We start from the raw sequence: 18,477 nt of genomic DNA, 5'->3' as shown, positions 1-18,477 counted from the left end.
CTATAATTCTAATAAAAGGGACAAGAATAGAAAAGAATAGAGTTGAGTCATTCCAGCAAACTCTACTGTCTTTCCAGAAACAGAAATAACTCCCCTGGACCATGGGGGAAAGGTAATGGGTGACCTGCATCTATCTGACCCTGTGCCCAAACACTTGTAATCTCTGTACTGGAGAATACATTAATCATTAGCTTAGAATAGTTTGGGATATCAATTAAAAACCTAATCATACTTCTGCAAAACCTAGATGTTATCGTGCAGTGACCCAACTTGCTGAGAACAGAGTACTTTCTGGCTGAAAGGTTGCCTGGGTTTTATAGAAAGAATCCCTTCTGTGGATAGAGCATTGGCTCTGGGGTGAGGAGGATCTGAGTTCAAATTTGACCTCAGACACATAAAAACTCCCTAGCTGTGTGACTCTGGACAAGTCACTTAACCCCAATTGCCTGACATAAAAAAAAAAAATCCCTTCCATTGATAATGTATAAGTGTAAGATGTCTGGATTTCTCCTGTTGGAAGGCATCTTGAATTCAAAGCCCCTTTTAAACAAGCAGTAATTTCATTTCAATAGTGAGATAAGATATATGCAAAATTTCAAAAGAATATGTGGAGTTATGATAATAAAAGGCCATTATTTGAAGGTAGGTAAAATGGGAAAAGTGTTGTCAGGAATAAAGTCCTTGAAGGCAATGAGTGTTTTATTTTTGTCTCTACACAATTGCACTGCCACACACATAATAGGTGCTTTAAAATGCTTTTTGAATTGAATTTAATATAGTCATCATCTAATGAATGTGCCATTAAATAAACTCATTGTACTTATATAGTATGGAAAAAAACCTGATTTTCCTTTCTAAGCAAAGAAATGCAAATTCTATATAAATTTTGCATAATTACTCTTAAGCTAATAATTTTCCCTAACACTAGATGACTTCAAAATGCTATACAACCATTTGCAGCAGGCTAAAGATTGAATGTAAATTAAAGAGCATTATGACTAACTAGCCAGCGATACATTGAGTTTTTTTCAATATTGTTTATAGTATTTTGTGTTAATGTAATGTATAATGGTTCCTTAATTAGATGTCATATTGATTTTTTTTCTATTAAATTATGTTTGCAAGGCAGTGGGTTTTTTATTTCACTTAGGTTATGTCTATGGAATTTATTAACAGCATTAACTTATACTATGTAATTGTTTATAGAAGGTGATGGAGAATGTTCATTCAGATATCACACAAAGGTCTGAATCCAGGTTTAGATCATGGGATTGGAAGATGTGCTATTGATTGTATATTAAGGGTCTGGCCTTGCTTTCTGACATTCTAATTAGTGATGCCTCTGAAGGACTTGAAGTTATAGTATCATTTATACTTCACTCAGTTGTAGTTAAGTTTTGGGGATTTTTTGTTTTGTTTTTGCTTTCTCTTTCCCTTTTTCTTTAGAATTTTAAGCAGTGTAGGGATATAAATCCACATGTTAGGCAAGTAGTAAATATGCAATACTGTAAATATGTAATACATTTTTAACTTTTTGTAATTTTGGATGCTTTTCAAATGTAAATTAAGTCTCAAACAGGTCTCAAGCCTCCTAATTATCAGCATAGTTTTAAATACTCTGATTAGCTTGAGTTCTGTTGGGTTTTGAGTTAGATTTAGCTGAAAACTAACATTTTCCCCGGTCTACAAATTCCTGTGTGCTAAATGATTTTTATAATGCCATCTCCCTTGCCCCCCACCTCTTTTAAGCTACCTAAAAATGTCAGTTTGTTGATGTGTTGGCATATAAAATATCACAAAAGAGAAAGAAATAACAATAGCTTTGCATGTGTGTGTCTCAGTTTTCACACTGACAGCTATATTTTAAGACATTAAGACTGTTGTGATACATACTTACTAATGAAAGGAAAATCTCGAATTGGAAAGAGACAGAATGCTAGTATTCCCACATTCCTGCTTCAGGGGACACATTTAGAAAGTCTTGAAAGCGTTACTCTATTGTGTTTCAAGATGTGGTATAGTTTGACCTTTACTGCAAAGACTTTGATTGGCATGATTCCAAACTTACGTGCTTTCAGATGAGAATAATGGAAGATCCGTTATGGCCCCATCTCTTTTTTTTTCCTTTATCTTTCCACCATCTTTTCTTTCTGAAAGTTGTAGACATCTCGAGTGTTGCTTGGGGAGTGGCGTGGGAGGAGAAGCCTGCAGATTCAGGCACTGGGGGCTATAGTGTGTTCTGTAAGGAATGAAAGGGATCTCTAGGACTGACCCAGCTTTTGTATGTCCTCTGATAATGAAGGCTTTCTGAAATTCAGGGTGTGATGAGTGATTCCTGTGCCCGAGCTTCTCTGTAGGTGGAGGAATAGGCAACAGTGAATTAGGATATAGAATTGTTTTCCCAGTTTATCAATCTGTGTCCAGAGCCTGCTGACTTCCAGGTGTGTTTACAATCAATAGGGAGCATTGGGAATGCTAAGATCAACTACCACACCTGGTTTGACCAAATTAAAGTACTGTGACTTAAAGATCAGTAGTGCCAAGCTGTTAGTTCTAAGTGAGAAGGGATTTACCAAGACAAGAACCCTCCGCAGCAAGACCACAGCCTCCTGAAGCTCAGACCTGAAGGCTACATGCAGGAAGGTTGAACTAATCTAAACTGCTGGGCTTAGGGCATTGAAGGAAATGAAAATTTTATAGTGTCTGTATTCCTTCCATTGTAATTGTGGATTCTAATGAGAGAATATACCTACACCTGTCTTTTAAAATCGTCATATGGCAAAAAACAATCTTAATTCATAATCAATTGATTCACTACAGCAGGTGTGATCTGTAGGAGGTCCACATTGTCTGGTCAGGCATTATCTATTTCATTTCTAGAGGTAATCCAAAGAATCATCACATGTTGATAATCTGAATTTACAGGGGATAAGCATTGTTATGAATGTTCCCAAATAGCACATAATATAAAAGTAATTTCTATGTGACTCAAAAGTGTGCATAGATCATGTGTCAGAAAATATTGGGGGAACATTCACATTGGCCCTTTCCTTTCTTTTCAGGGGCCAATAGGAATGCTTCCCATTCAACCAAGGTTCTGGGTTCCCTTATGGTCTGACTTCAGAATATATTATATGATTTGGAAAGGGGAGCAGGTTGACTTTCCTAATTTCCTAGAAACTCACCAACAAAGGAAGTTGCCCCAATTGATCCATAAATATACCAGGTAGCCCACAAAAACTAGCCCAGATTTGTTTATTTGTTTATTGTTGGGTATATTTAGTGCATCAAGTGGATAATCCACAGGTTTAAAACCCCTTGAGGATAAGAGTTGTACCGTACTTCACCTTTGACCCTTAATACTTAGCATAGCCCACCTAGGAGCATAGTGGGCTCCAAGTATTTATTAAGTGAAAATGAAAAGTGAAAAAGAGATTGTTACTATAGAATCCTAGAACGTTAGAGCTAGATGGACACTTAAAAATCATTTAGTCCAGAGGGCAGAACCAAGATAGCTGAGGATCTGGAAGGAATACAGCCAAAGTCCTCACCACACTTTCCTCCACAAAGATCTGGAAAGCCCACTAGATCAAATTGTGATTGGGAAATTAAAAAAAATCAATAGTGAGTTATTTTTCCACCCAGGTGAGCAAAGAGAGATGGAGAGGTCTGCAGACCCTGGAGATTGAGTGTGGCCAGGGGCCCAGAGCATAATAGAACCTAGAGGCCAAAAGAGCATGGAGATTGTGAACAGAGACAGGAAGAGCAGGGTAGGAAGAGATCCCAGGCATACAGGGTGTAGTAACAGATGCCATCTGGCTGCTCTGACTCTACTCAGTTCTGGATCACATATCCAAAGTGGACTGCAGCAGCCAGGAGTGGTAGAGACGAATGCTTACAGCTCAGACACTTGCAGTGCAGAGCAGGGACTCCTTCAGTTCTGACCTATAGCCCAGACTCAAGCTTGCAGTTGAATAACCAGAGTAGAAATGCCTTGTAGTTCAGTCACTCTGAACCTGCCAACCTGCCTCCCTTTCCAGTGGGCTGATAGTGGTTTACTCCTGGAATATGCAACAAGGGACAAGCCACCAGGCCCAGATCTGGATCAGGAACATGCAGATCTTAGACCAGGAGGTCAGTGAGCATATTTTGTCCTGGATCTCATTACTTTGGAATTACTGAAAACTAACAGATCCCTGAGCTGAGCTCCCCTTTAAGTCCTGGACTAACACATGAAATAACTCCATGAAAGCATCAGAAAGACTTTTGTGGACTTAAGCTCAGTCCATCCATTCTCCCCAGAGGTATGTAGAGCCTAGCCCTAAAATAAAGTCTCAAGTCAAGAAGTAGAAGAATGAGCTAACAAAAAAAGAATCCCACTATAAAAAGAAATTATGGTAACAGAAAAGCTCGACACAAATCTGAAAGAAGAAATTAACATCTAAACCTCTACAGGCAAAGCCTCAAAAAAAAAATGCAGCTTGCTTACAAATCCTGCTAGAATTCCTAGATGAGATAAAGTATAGTTTTTTTAAAAGTCTAAAAAGTGGGGCAGCTAGGTGGTGTGGTGGATAGAGCACCAGCCCTGAAGTCAGGAGGACCTGAGTTCAAATCCGGCCTCAGACCAAACACTTGACACGTACTAGCTGTGTAACCTTGGGCAAGTCACTTAACCCCAATTGCCTTACCAAAAAAACAAACAAACAAACAAACAAAAGTCTAAAAAGTGATTTTAAAAAAACGAATGAGAATGGTAGAGGAAAAAAATAAGAAAAGAAACGAGAGCTATGGAAGCAAGATAAGGAAAGACAATAGCTCAGAACAAAAGGCACAAAACCTTACCAAGAAAAATTACTACCTGAAATTAGAATTGATCAAATAGAAGCTAATGATCAAAAAATATTGAAAAGAAAGTCAAAAGACTGAAAAGAAATAGAAGAAAATGTAAGATATAGTGAATACAACTGACCTGGAAAACAGATCAAAGAGAGGTAATTTAAGAGTCATTGAACTGCCTAAAAACCATGAGAAAAAAAAAGCCTAGACATTGTATTTCCCCTTAATGTAACCTCTCGGAGGGCTGGAAGTATTTCTTCTTTGTATCTTCAGTGGTGGGCACCCAAACCAAACCAGCTGTGGGCACTGGAGATACAAAGACCCATCCCCCCCCCCAAAAAGTAAAAATGGTAACAATTCCTGCCCTCTGGGAGCTTACCTTCTACCTGCAAGGAGGTTGAAAGGTCATACTGAAAGAATGACAGAGTTTCACGGAAAAGGATAATCAGTCATAGTTTCCTGAAAGTTGAAGATGGGTGGGCAAAGCATTAAGAAACCAGTCAAGGGTAAAGTTTGGGAGAAGGGATGCCCAGAGGAAGCTAAGTTTTGCCATATCCTTCCAGAATGTATGCTTATGGAAACATACCGCTGTTCATTATTCCTCTCCTTATTCATTTCTGTATCTGATTCTTCTCTCACCCTCATATGTAATTCTGAGAAAACTGCTCATATCAGTGTCATTGGTTGCTTTTGTTATTGTTTACTGGCCTTGAGAGGCTGGATAATCCATTTCCCCTCAATTTACACTTTCCAGTGTGATGACATGTTTAGAATGACTGATTAGTACCAGAGTTAATCCTTCCTAAGAAATAACAAGACTTATACTTTGTAAGATAATTATGTTTATAGTGATCAGGAATGAGAGTAGCTGTGGAAGCAGCTTCAGTAATAGGCATATCTTGGGGAAAGTCAAAGGATTCCGACTTAAAGATCTCAAGGAATGCGCTGAAACAGGAACGACAAATCAAAATATCCAATGTGAGCATGAGGCTTTAAAGTGAACATCCTTGGGTAGCATGGAGTAAGAATGTGAACTACTAGAGGGTGTAGTTTAAAAAATAAAAAAAATCCTTGTAAAAGTGAATTGGTTAATAATTCATGCATTTTTTTTTCTCCCATCTGCCTGTGGGTACCTTTACACACAGGAAAATTAGGTGGATTTGCTCAAGAAAATAACACCATAGATTCAGGAGAACTTGATATTGGCCGGAGAGCGATTCAAGAGGTTCCTCCGGGGATTTTCTGGAGATCCCAGCTCTTTATTGATCAGCCACAGTTTCTTAAATTCAATATCTCCCTCCAGAAGGATGCACTGATTGGAGTATATGGCCGCAAAGGCTTACCACCTTCCCATACCCAGGTAAGAGGAGCTCACCTGTTGTGGTCAGTGAGATGAAAACTACTGGTTTGCTTTCTTTTTTTTTTTAAGTTATTCAGCTTTCTGACTTCAGCCATATGTCAAACTAGCGCTTTTTGCATCAATCCGTGGTAGTGGGGGAAATTGTAAATGAAGGTCACATTGGCTTCTGTTTTCTTTCTTGTGAGATTATTACATCTGCTTTTGGAAGAAAAGCATTTTCTTCTGATCTTGATCTGATCATTTTCATAAATATAGATGTAGCAAAATATAAAAGCGAGCTAATCCAGGGTAAGAATAACTTCAGCATACGGTTAAATGTTTAAACAAATAATAATAGTAAGAGCTTTGTAACCAGCCTTAAAATGTGCAAAGAACTTCTGTTACTATATTCCTGTGAGGTAAGGAATGCAAGTATAATTTAGGTCCCCCTGAGGCTCTGAGACAGAAAATTATACGTCTAAGGTCACACAACTAGTAAGGGTCACAACCAGAATCTGAACCCAAGTCTCCTAACTCAGACACCAAGGGTGTTTGCTCAGCCAAAATAATAGTAAGGTGATTGGGGTTAAATATCCATTTTATTAGTATTTATTGCTTATTATTGATATTAATAAGTAATATTTTGTTAATTATTTAGTATTAATATGTTGCATATATAGATGTTAAATTGACAAATTAGTAACGTATTTCACATCTTGATTCATCTTCTTGAATATGTTACACATTTAGACCCTAATTGTGACACTTTCTGTCTGTTAATTAATAGACTGAAAATTGTAGTATTGGAAATTGTACCAGGATGGTTGTTTGTATCCTAAAATTTGAAAGCTGTCCAAATCATTAACTCATGCCATTACTTAAGAAATAAATCATGGGAAAGTAACAGTGTCTGTAGAGAAGCAAACATAACATCATTCATACATTGTAGCCTAGTATAATGTGAAAAGCACTGTTTATGGAGTAAGAAGACCCGTGTTCATATCCTGCCTTTGATATTTAATACCTATGTGACCTTGGGCAGATTACTTAACTTCCCTGGGCCTCAGTTTGCTCTTCTGTAAAATGAGGGGATTAAACTTCATAGCCTCTGAGGTCCTTTCTATCTCTGATTGATCCTAAATTCAACTTTCCTAAGAATACACATTCCTAAAATGTTAGCATTAAAAGGGACTTCACTTCATCCAGCCTCTTGCTAATGTGATAAAGCTTTAAGCACATCCCTGACATTTAATCAACGCCCTTCTGCAAAGAGGAACTTACCACTTATCACAAGGTGTCTACTCCATAGTCGTAATAATTACATTTGTGGCACATATGTTAAAAAATTAGGGTAGGAAATTAGTCATGTGTTTTTTATGTCCAAAAATAAAAATTACCTACATTTAAAATATAAAACTGAGGCAAAGCTGTTTTCCAAGGGCAGTTATTTACTTAAGTAAATAGGGGTTCTCAAAATGGGAACTTTTGTCAAACTGCAAGTAGACTGGGCTTTTAGATGGGCGTCAAAGACAATAATGAGTTTCCTTATTTAGGAAAGCTGTTTTGTTTTTAGCATAACATAAAGAATAGCACTAAAGAACTATTTGTGCATACTATGTATAGCTTGCTTATTTTTTGTAATGTAAAAGCATATTCATAATGTATAATGTAAAAATGTAATTCAATTCAATAAATTTTATTAATGCTTACTCTGTGCACGGTAATGTGTTAGGAATGCAAATATAAAAAAATGACTATTTCCTACCTACAACTAGCTTACGTTCTTCTCGTAAAGAATGATATGTATAAAGGTATACTTGATGCAATGGGGAAATCCAGACAAAGTACTTTAGAAAATTTTGAGAATACTTTCAGCTGGAGGATTTGGGAAAGGGTTATTAGGACGACTGATAACTGAGCTAACTCTTGAAGGAAAAGAAATATTACCATAGGCAAAGATGAACAAAAAGTACATTTCAGGAGGTAAGGATGGCCTTTATGAATGTATGGAAGGCAGAGATGGCAAGTTGAGTTTGGGGTATGTGTGGTCCTTTAATTTGACTGAATATGAATCAGTGTGAAATTAAACTAGAATGATAGGCTGAAGTCACGTTTTGATAGGCCTCAATTGACAAGATAAGGGAGCCTTTGAAAGGTTGTTGAACAATGAAGTAACATGATCACATCTGGGGCAGCTAGGTGGCTCAGTGGATAGAGCACCGGCCCTAAAGTCGGGAAGACCTGAGTTCAAATACGGCCTCAGACCAAACACTTGACATGTACTAGCTGTGTGACCTTGGGCAAGTCACTTAACCCCGATTGCCTCACCAAAAAAAAAAACAAAAACCATGATCATACCTGTGTATAAGAAAGATTAATTTATCTTTCTTTAAATTAATCTTTTTTAAGAAAGATTAATTTATCTTTCTTTAAATTAATCTTTTTTAAGAAAGATTAATTTATCAACTGTATAACTGTAAAGGATAGATTTGAAAAAAGAGAGGTTAGAGATAGGAAGAGTGAATAAGAAGTTGTCTTGGGCAAAAGATGACGAGGGCCTGAGTATGGTAGCCTGGAAAGAAAACAATCAGTTGGTCAACAAACAATTGAAGGCATACTATGTGCCAAGCAAATGTGAGAGATCTTACCAGGATCAAATCAAAAAGCAATTAATTGCACATGAGATATGAAGGAATGAGAAAGAGTCAAGGATGACTGAAATTTCAAGCCTGGTGGGTGACTAGGAAAATGATAGTGCTTTCAAGAAAACAGGGAAGTTGGGAGGAGAGGCAAATTTGGGAGTAAAGATGAGTTTCTTCCTGTATTAGATGAGTGTCGTAGTAGGTAGTACCTTAGGTTCGATGTACGATAATTCTATGATGAGTTCAATTTTGGACAAAATGAGTTTGAAGTGACAATGGGACATTACCTAGAACTAATGTGTAGCTGAAGCTAAGGTTCTTGTGCTCAGGGTACACATTAAACCTATAGAGATGGATGGATGGATAGATAGGTTGATAGATTGACTAAATTTTGATTTAAGATAACTGAACTCGTATGAGTGAAGAGAATGTGAAAGGAACTTTGGGGTACCTGTAGTTAAGATGGAGGATAATTAACCAAGAATTGAAGAAGAGACAGTCTGAAAGATGAGAGAAGAACCAGGAAAGAGCTCATAGAAGCCAAGAGAGGAGAGGACAATAAGGAGAAGGGCATGATCAGTGTTCAGTGCTGCAGAAAGGTCAAGGAAGATGAACAATGAAAAAGGGCTACTGGACTTAGCAGTTAGGATGTTATTAGTAATTATGAAGCAAAATTATGCATATTACATCACATTTTTTAAAAAAAATTATCCTTAAAAAGATTATTTGACAAGAAATATCAGAGAAGATCCTCTGTAGATTGTCTAATAAAAGGTACATTTAATTATATGGCTGTGGAAATTGTGAAAATCACATCAACAAATACTTGAATCAATAAGGAAAACACACATTCATGCACATGATTAAAATTTTTCATCTCTATATTTCAGGAACACTCAAACCTTATAAGACAAATATGGCACCATATTTGACATTAATTCTGTTTAAACTACCCTACAATCTCCCTGTAAGGCTCTCTTTATAATTCTTGCTGCTGTTGTAGGAGGACTCAATGAAAAGTCCTTTCAGTAAGTCAACCTCCTCAAAGCAAGCTCGAGACTGGCTGTGTGTGTCAGAGAGCAGTCTCTGTTTATGGTGAAAGTGTAGTGGAATTTGTCAAAGTGTGAAAATTGTCTTCATAGTCACCACTTAAATAATCAAATGGATTTTCTACAACTTTTACAAAATCTACTACTAAACTGAGCCTGACAATGAGCATGCAGCCCAGAAGATAAACTGAAAATAAGAAGTACAAAGGAATAAGGAGAAGATTTAAGTCACTAATGCAGTAAACTTAATCCGTCTCATCAGAAAATTGCAATAAAAATGGTTTTGCAGTTTGAGACCCCTAATCCATACAAATCTCTTCATCTCTAAAGCTGTATTGTACAAGGGGTGCAGCAAATGTAGTCTTTGTCATGGGCTGAGTCCTTCATCCAATGTTGGGTTTAAGATTTTGAGGTGAGGAATATGGTTCTACCATGATTTGATAAAGTTATGGGAGGGTAGAGTAGGCAGGAAACAGGTAATTCAATCCTGTCCTTTTACAGGTAAGAAATTTGAGGCTCAAATAAGTTGAGTAACTTGTTCAAGGTTGTAAAATGAATTAGTGATAGAGCCAGGACTAGAATACCAGTTTCCATTCTTTTGCACTATAACTTGTTGTCTCTAGATACAAATTAAAATAAGAATCCAGAAATTTAGTTCAACTCAAGCTTATGAATGAGACACAACACATCAATACTTTAATGGGCTAGTACTCTCACTGATGTAGGCATTCTCTCTGTCAGCTGATCAGCAAGCATTTATTATGTACCAGGTACTGTGCACGGGGTTGGGAATACAAAGATGAAAATGACAGTCCCTGCCCTCAAGGAGCTTACATTCTTTCTTCCCATAAATCTTCTGGTGAGGATCTATATATGCTGGAAGTCCTCCCTTGGATCTTTTAACATTCCAGAGATACTTAGAGCTCTTGAAATATCTACCTGCTATCCCTCACTCTTGCTGTATGCCCGTCTTCTTTCCTGATTATTCATTTTCTGGTTATCTTTTCCACTGCTTTCTTGTAAACAGTCATTGTTGATGACATACTAAGGCTGTTTACTTTAGGTCCCCCCATTGCCCTTTGGAGTCTTTGAAGAGTCTGGTGGTCCATGACTCATAATATCATTGGGAGAATATTGATATTAAAATGATGGGTTTTATGTCCAGGAGTCTCCAGGGATTGTTGAAAGTGATACATAATTTTTCAAATACAATCCAGCCCAGTTTCTTCCTCATTTCTAATTCTAAGCCCAGCTTATTTTCCGACTGCCGTACCTTTTCAAGTTTAAATGGACCGATAGATTGGCACAGAGTACTGCTTATTTAATTATATGTCATGATCAGGCAATAGACACACTTCATCCATTTGTTTTTTCCTATATGGATTGTTAGGCCATTCTCTTAATGGATGTGAATTTCCTTGAGGAGGTCTTGTAGTATTCAGGGTCTTATTGCCATCATGAAAATCTGGAAAACTTCATCTTCTATAGCAAGAGTTCTTAACCTTTTTGGTGCCATAAATCTCTTTGACAGTCTAAGAAGGGGGATGGGGATGAAGGTAGGACAGAGAACAAGCATTTATTTACCAAGTGCCTCCTATGTGCCAGGCACCATACTAAGCACTTTAAAAATATTATCTCATTGGATCCTCACAATAATCCTGTAAGGTAGGTATTATTAATAATAGGGTATAATATCCTTATTTAATATTTGAGAATACTGAGGCAAAAAAAGGTTAAATGACTTGTCTCTGGGTCACAAAGCTAGTAGATACCTAAGGCCATATTTGAACGTGGGTCTTCCAGACTCTAGGTCCAGTGCTCTGTGTGCTATGGCGCCACCTAGCGCCTCTGGTGAAGCCTAGGGACCCCTTCCTCAGAACATTTTGAAATGCATAAAATAATACTGCAAAGGAAACCAGTTATATTGAAATATTTTTTAAAATAAGTTCATGAATTTGATCTGTAGGGAATCCCTTTTCCATATGAACCCTGTGCAGGACATGCTTTGTAATAGAGACACCTTTCTTGAGCATCTGTTTCCTTGCTGTATGCCTGACTTTGTGTTGCTAATTAAGGGGTCACTGAAAAAAGTTGTTTCTAGAGTTGGGTCTATCAAGTAATTTCATTTATAGATGTGTGAAAGACACCTCAGGGGAGGAAAGCCTTTAAGGTTGCATTTCGTTTTGCTGAGTCAATTTTTTAAATAGTCATAAAACAATAAAAACAGAGCAGCCTTTGGTCCTGTACACCTTTCAGTCAGTTGTGGTGACCATGGAGATGGCATCGGTCACAAATCATTTGTGAAAGCCATCTGTTTCCTTCTCATATTTTTATCAAGGATATCCTCAATGGATGAAAGAACAAAAATATATGATGAAGTCAATATTTCACACTCTAAAAATAAAGACTATTAAGCTTCAGCATTGAGAGAAGAGAGGTTAATGGCCTGCTATTGTGGCCACAAGCAGATAATGTTTGGAAAAGTACAGTGATGAGGAGCAGTTAGGTCATGTAATGGTTAGAAAGCACTGAACCTGGAGTCAGAAAGGCCTGAGTTCAAATTTGGCCTCAGACAATTTCTAGCTGTGTGATCCTATGAAATTCACTGAGCCTTCTATCTCCTTTCCTCATCTGGAAAATTGGAGTAATGATAGCATGTATCGCCCAGGGTTGTTGTGAGGATTAAATAAAGTATTTGATTGGGGTTGCTTTGTGTTTTAAGAAAAGTCTGGTGATGGAGAAACAGAAAGGAATTAAATCCAAGAGGGCATGAACAGAAAGAAACACAAGCTATATCAAAAGGGACAAGATGTTGAAAATAGCATCCAAGACCACCTTAGACAGGCAAACAGAGAAATAGGAAAGAACATGAAATGGGGAGTTAAGAATCATCTAGATATAAATGAAGCTCTGTAAGCCCTGTTGTGAGGAAGGGGGAGAATGTGGGGGACATAAGTATTTTTATATGTTAAAGTCAACAGAGTCCTGGAATTGAATCAGACATTTTTTTTCCATTTATGTTAATTACTTTTAGTGGAGATTTGTAAAGGTGATTTAGGGTATATGGAGTAAGTAGGATCTTTTTGACTTTGGATATAATTTGGATAACATTCTTATGCCCTCCTTTCAGCAGTGATAGTAACAGACTACTTGTAGTTCAGAATTGGTTTTCATTTGTTTTCTGAAACTGTGTTCTATGATAAGAAAAATGGGATCCTTCATGCATTGTTAACATAAAAGAAAAATTATACATTATATATAATTTTTTGCTTCTCTTTTACCTGCTAAAGTAAATATTTAAATCTTTGAATGATGAGAATACTGGGTGGTTTTCCTAAAGCAACTGAATTATTTCTTACTTTGTAACTCTGGCCACTGCCTGACATACTGCTACATAGAATCCACCAGAAAATCATTGGGGACTGGGGTGGGGTGAAAGGTTGGAGGTAGGAGAGCATGGAACCCACAAGTTTATCTAGCAGTGCGAACTCTGCAGCTGAAGGGAATTCCGGTGAGGTTGGCAGTTTGGGGGCCAGGCCACTGATCTCAAAAGAAACATGTGGCAGTAAGGCCAGCAAGCATCACAAACATAAGTCATTCTCTTTTCTGCATAAAACCCTTGTTTCCTGCTAGCCACTGTTTCGATCTTGTTTCTACCTCAGGCATTGTCTCCTTCCCTCTGTCTCCCCAACTCCTGGGATTGCCTGCCTGGTTCTCCATGTTGGTTCCCTTGTGTCAGTTGCTAACCTCCACCTGAACTTATGGGGTGTTCCCTTTCCCAAACCAGGGAAAGGTTAATCAGTGCCCAGGATCTCCCAGAGTTCCAGATTTTATTAGAAAGAATCCAGTTGACTAGTCAACATCTCTGCTTAAGGTGACTCTCTGAGACTTTAACTTGCAGAGAACATGTCGACCTCCATGGTTAGAGTTTCCTCATCCAGGAGTTGCCCATAAACTCTTATACTTTACACCAACGAATTCGAAGATTCAGCCCTTATCCCCCATCTCTGCCATTGTTATGAAATGGGTGTGTGCGGGGAGGGAGGAGAGGGGAAGAGGGTGGGATCTGTGATTTCATCTCTGCAGGGAACTCCCAGTTATGGAAACTCCCCACCATATGATGCAAATATGCAACTCTGTAACTTAGCATCTTAGAAAATTCTGCTAAAGCATCACCATCTCTGTGAAGCCTTTCTTGATCTCCTCCCCCACAAAAAAATTATCTTGTGTTTTATATGTATACTTTGTGTGTGTGTATGTATGGTGTGTAGTGTGTGTAGTAGTAGTAGTAGGGGTGGTACTCATAGTAGTAGTCGTAGTATAGTGGTGGTAGTAGTAGTAGCAGCAGCGGTGGTAGTGGTAGTAGTAGGGTAGTAGTAGTAATAGCAGTAGCGGTGGTTGTGGTGGTAGTAGTACCACTCCCAGTAGTAGTAGTAGTAGTAGTAGTTGTAGTAGTAATAGTAGTATATACAAGTTACATTTCCCTCCTACCCAAGGAGTGTAAGTCCTTGAAGACAGAAACTTTATTATAATTTGTCTTTGCTTTGTGACCCCAAACAAGTCACTTAACCACTCAGTCAGTGCTCTAGGTGATTCTCTAAGCCTGTAAGTTGAGAGGAAGGTGCTGACCTGCAGTGGTAGAGTCCCCAGGTGGAGGCTTCGCCGAGGTGGTGAAATCATGGTTCCAGCTCCTGTCCCTGTCCTAACTTGGACACATTCCCTGGCTTAATAAGTGTTTGTTCATTGATTGATGTATTAATTAAGATTTGCATAGGACATTTAGAGGCCGAATGGTTTGTCTCTGGTTGTACAGCCAGTCTTTGTCAGAGGTTAAATTTGAGTTCAGATACTTTTGACCCCCAAGGCCAGCTTCCTCTACACTATTCATAATAACACCTGACATTTGTATAGTTGTTTATAGTTTATGAAGGACTTTCCATGCTTTATCTCATCATTCAATCTTCACAACATCCATATGAGGTTGATGATGCAAACACCTCACTTTAGAAATAAGGAAACCGAGGTCCAGAGAGCTCAAAGGGCTTACAAACCAGGTTCCTGTAATTGGTCATTGTCAGAGCTGGGATCTGAATCCAGATCTTCAGACTCTTAAGTCCAGCATTCTTGAGGTCTTATCACCTCTTCTTTAGGCCAGCATTTTTAAAATACTTTATAGATATAAGAGATCTTAAATCTACCTTAAGTGTTATCCAGTAGCAAAGTCCATTGGGTTTTGTACAGTACAAGGAGCTATTTTTTTCCAAAGTTGATACCAACACTAAAAATCACAGACACTGAGGGCCCATAAACTGATTTTATCTCTACTCAGTTCACCCAATCGACAAGTATTCATTATGTGCCAGGTACTGGACTAAACACTGAAGATTTTTTTTAATGGCCCAATTCACTACCCTATAGACTTTGGATAAAATCCTATTTGAGAAATATCTGAAATATATGAGAAAATTTATATATATATTTGTATATATGTATGTATATAGAGAAAGACACAGAGGTAAAGATAGATAGCTAGGAGGTTCAGGAGATAGAGCCTTGGGCCTGTAGTCATGAAGACCTGAGTTCAACAGCCCCAGACATTTATTAGCTTTGTGACCCTGGCCAAGTCATTTAACCTCCCTCTGCTGCCTCTTTTATAAAATGGGTCTCATAATAGCACCCATCTCACAGAGTTGTTGTGAGGATTAAATGAGATAATGTTTGCAAAGGGCTAAGCATAGTGCCCCAGCACATAGTAGACACTTAATAAATACATATTGCCTTCCTTCCTTCTTTCTTTTAATTCACCTTACATTACAAATTCATGTCTCAGAGTAATCATCAAACTAAACTATGAAAACTGAATAACCTTAGAAACTTATTGTAAAATTGAATTGTTCTTCCTGGAAGTCTAATAGGAAGCCTCTTCATTGTCTGTTATCTTCTTTATGGGTCCTCTCTCTGTGTGCACAATTTTAACCACACAATTATTGCCTAAATTTACAGGATTTGCAAAGTGAAATCTTTTGGTTCCTATTTTCAGTAGAATTCAGCAGTTAAGTGTATCCAGGCCTGGATGCTTATGACTGTTCTTAACGAAACAGATTAAATTGAATGATAATTGGCTGTTCACAAATACTTATTGGAAGTAGTTGGTGTTATTGCTTGTGCTCCAACCCTTTAAGTTAGTTTAATTTTCCAATTGGTGTGCTTTTTATCAGAAGCATGTAGATAGCTTGTTATCATGTCGTTTTGTTTTATTGGTGTGCTTGTAATCAAGCAGCAGGCATTTGTCAGGTGCCTACTTTGTGCCAGGCATTGTGCTAAAGGATAAGAATATAAAGACAAAATGGAACAGTCCCTGCCCGCAGGGTGCTTACATTCAACATCTACACATGTAAATAATACAAAATATTGACTAAGTAATTATGAGGGAATTTGAATGGGGGAAGGGGAAACAGTAGCAGCTGGGATGGTCAGGAGAAGGCATATATAGGAGGTGGTGCTTGAATTGAGTTTCCAATGATTCTAGAGATTCTAAGAAACAGAAAGAAGAAAAGTTATAAATGTGAAGAATTTAAGAATTGTGGGATGAACATCAGATTCATAAGATTGTGAAGGGTCTTGACAGAGCATCTGGTGGTCTCACTAAAATAAGGATGTTGGATTTGGAACATTTGCCAGAAGACAAAATGGCCGTGTCCCTAAACTGTATCACCTCTGCAGTGTGGAAGAAGGATTAAATTTGGTTCATTTTGAAGATCAGGAGCAATTGGTAGAAAATTGAAAGAGGAAAAAATTAGGCTAAATGTCAGGAAAAATTTCCTAAAAATTAAAACTATCCAAAAAGGAGTATAGGTTGCCTTGGGAGATGATTAGGTATCCCTCACTGGGAGTCTTCAAGGAGAAGCCAGCTGACCATTTATCAGGTATTACAATGGGTAACGGAGGGGTAGGTATGAATTGGGCTTAGATAGCTATCAGTGTTCCCTCCAACTCTGAAACTCTGTGATTATTTACGTTCCTTAAGAATATAAACTCTTTGAAGTCATGGATCATTTTGCTTTTCCTTTGTATCCCCACAGAATGTGGCACAGAATAAGTACTTAATTAATGCTTGTTGATTGATTAATTAGTAAGAAGATAGTTCTAGGATTCAGCAGCAGTAGAAAATCTGCTGTCCTACATGGAAAAACACACACACATATACATTTATATGTGTGTATGCATACACACACATACACACATCCATATGGTTTAAACACAATGAAAGTTCAGCCATCCTTTATCTAACCAACAACCATTTAATCATAATCATAATAATAACATTGATATAAGTGCTTTAAGGTTTGCAAATTGCATTACAAATAGTATCTCATTTTCACAAAAACCCGGTGAGGTAAGTTCTATTATTATTCCCATTTTACAATGAGGCACAATGAGGCAGAGTTGGGTTAAATAAAATTGCCCAGGGTCACACAGTTAATAATTATCTGAGGCTAGATTTGAACTTGGGTCTTCCTGCATGTGAAATACCCAATAGGCATTAAGCCCGGCTCTAGATAGTGACACACAAACTCTGACAAAGTATGGTCCCCGTTCACAAGAATCTTACCATCAAGAAGTAGCTTGACATGTTCATGAACAGAATTGGACCAAATGAATTCTAAGGTCCCTTATGCTTCACATCTAGGACTTGATCTAACCTCTGTCAACCCCAGTTTTCCCATCAGGAAAATGAGAGTTTTAGTATCTGCTTCATAGGAAGGTTTTGAGGCTCAAATGTGAAAGTGTATATAAAGTGCTTCACAAGCATTAATATGAAAAGAAAAAAAAATACACATATTATGAGCATAGAAGTACTAGCTAGGTTTAGGGTTGGAGGCATTTAGGGTTAGGGTCTGGAAGGAGCGATAAGGGCTATGAGATCACATATATGACAGCATGAGCACTTTCCTATCTGCAACACAATGGCCTATGGGAAGCTACTGCCAGGTTCCCCACCCCGTCTCTAAACCATTCCCCTTGTGGGCATACACAGGCTTTTGCCCTTTGGAGCTAGCTATCTGCCTGGAACTTTCTTCCAACGCTGTATTTATTAGGAAAAGGTTAAAAAAGAGGAATGTTTTTTAAGCACTTAATAATTGCTGCATTCTAATGAGCTTCACTTTCTCCTTCTACAGTATGACTTTGTGGAGCTGCTGGATGGCAGCAGGTTAATAGCGAGAGAACAGCGCAACCTGCTTGAGTCAGAAAGAGCTGGTCGACAGACAAGATCTGTCAGTCTTCACGAGGCTGGTTTCATCCAGTATCTGGATTCCGGAATCTGGCATCTGGCTTTTTATAATGATGGGAAAAATGTAGAGCAGGTGTCTTTTAATACCATCGTTATAGGTAAGAACAGTCTTTGCAGAATTTCTGCAACCTAAGGCACAGGTTAGGGAATGGGGGAGGATATTTTAACAGATTTTTTTGTTGTTGTTAATTTCCACCATTTCAAATCAGGGGTAAGAGGTGAGAAATATTTTTTTTTTTTTAGTAATGAACATGTGAAAAATAAACTGTGATACTCACTTGCCAAGAAACAAGAGAAAGAAAAGGAAGCAGTTTACAT

General features: G+C 37.9%; 1 protein-coding gene across 2 annotated transcripts in view; it reads left to right on the top strand.

The window, feature by feature from the left end:
- Positions 1–18,477, top strand: part of LOC114024545 (teneurin-3) — a 440,254-nt gene that overhangs the window by 265,903 nt on the left and 155,874 nt on the right. For both annotated transcript variants that reach the window (XM_027837581.1, XM_027837579.1), the window contains exons 6-7: positions 5,982–6,196; positions 18,047–18,257. In XM_027837581.1, the coding sequence (XP_027693382.1) occupies positions 5,982–6,196; positions 18,047–18,257 (426 nt within the window). The remainder of the gene's footprint in view (positions 1–5,981; positions 6,197–18,046; positions 18,258–18,477) is intronic.

Source organism: Vombatus ursinus, unplaced genomic scaffold (assembly GCF_900497805.2).
Source record: "Vombatus ursinus unplaced genomic scaffold, bare-nosed wombat genome assembly UNPS02014821.1, whole genome shotgun sequence".
NCBI lineage: Eukaryota > Metazoa > Chordata > Mammalia > Diprotodontia > Vombatidae > Vombatus > Vombatus ursinus.
This window is presented reverse-complemented; position numbering and strand designations above follow the sequence as displayed.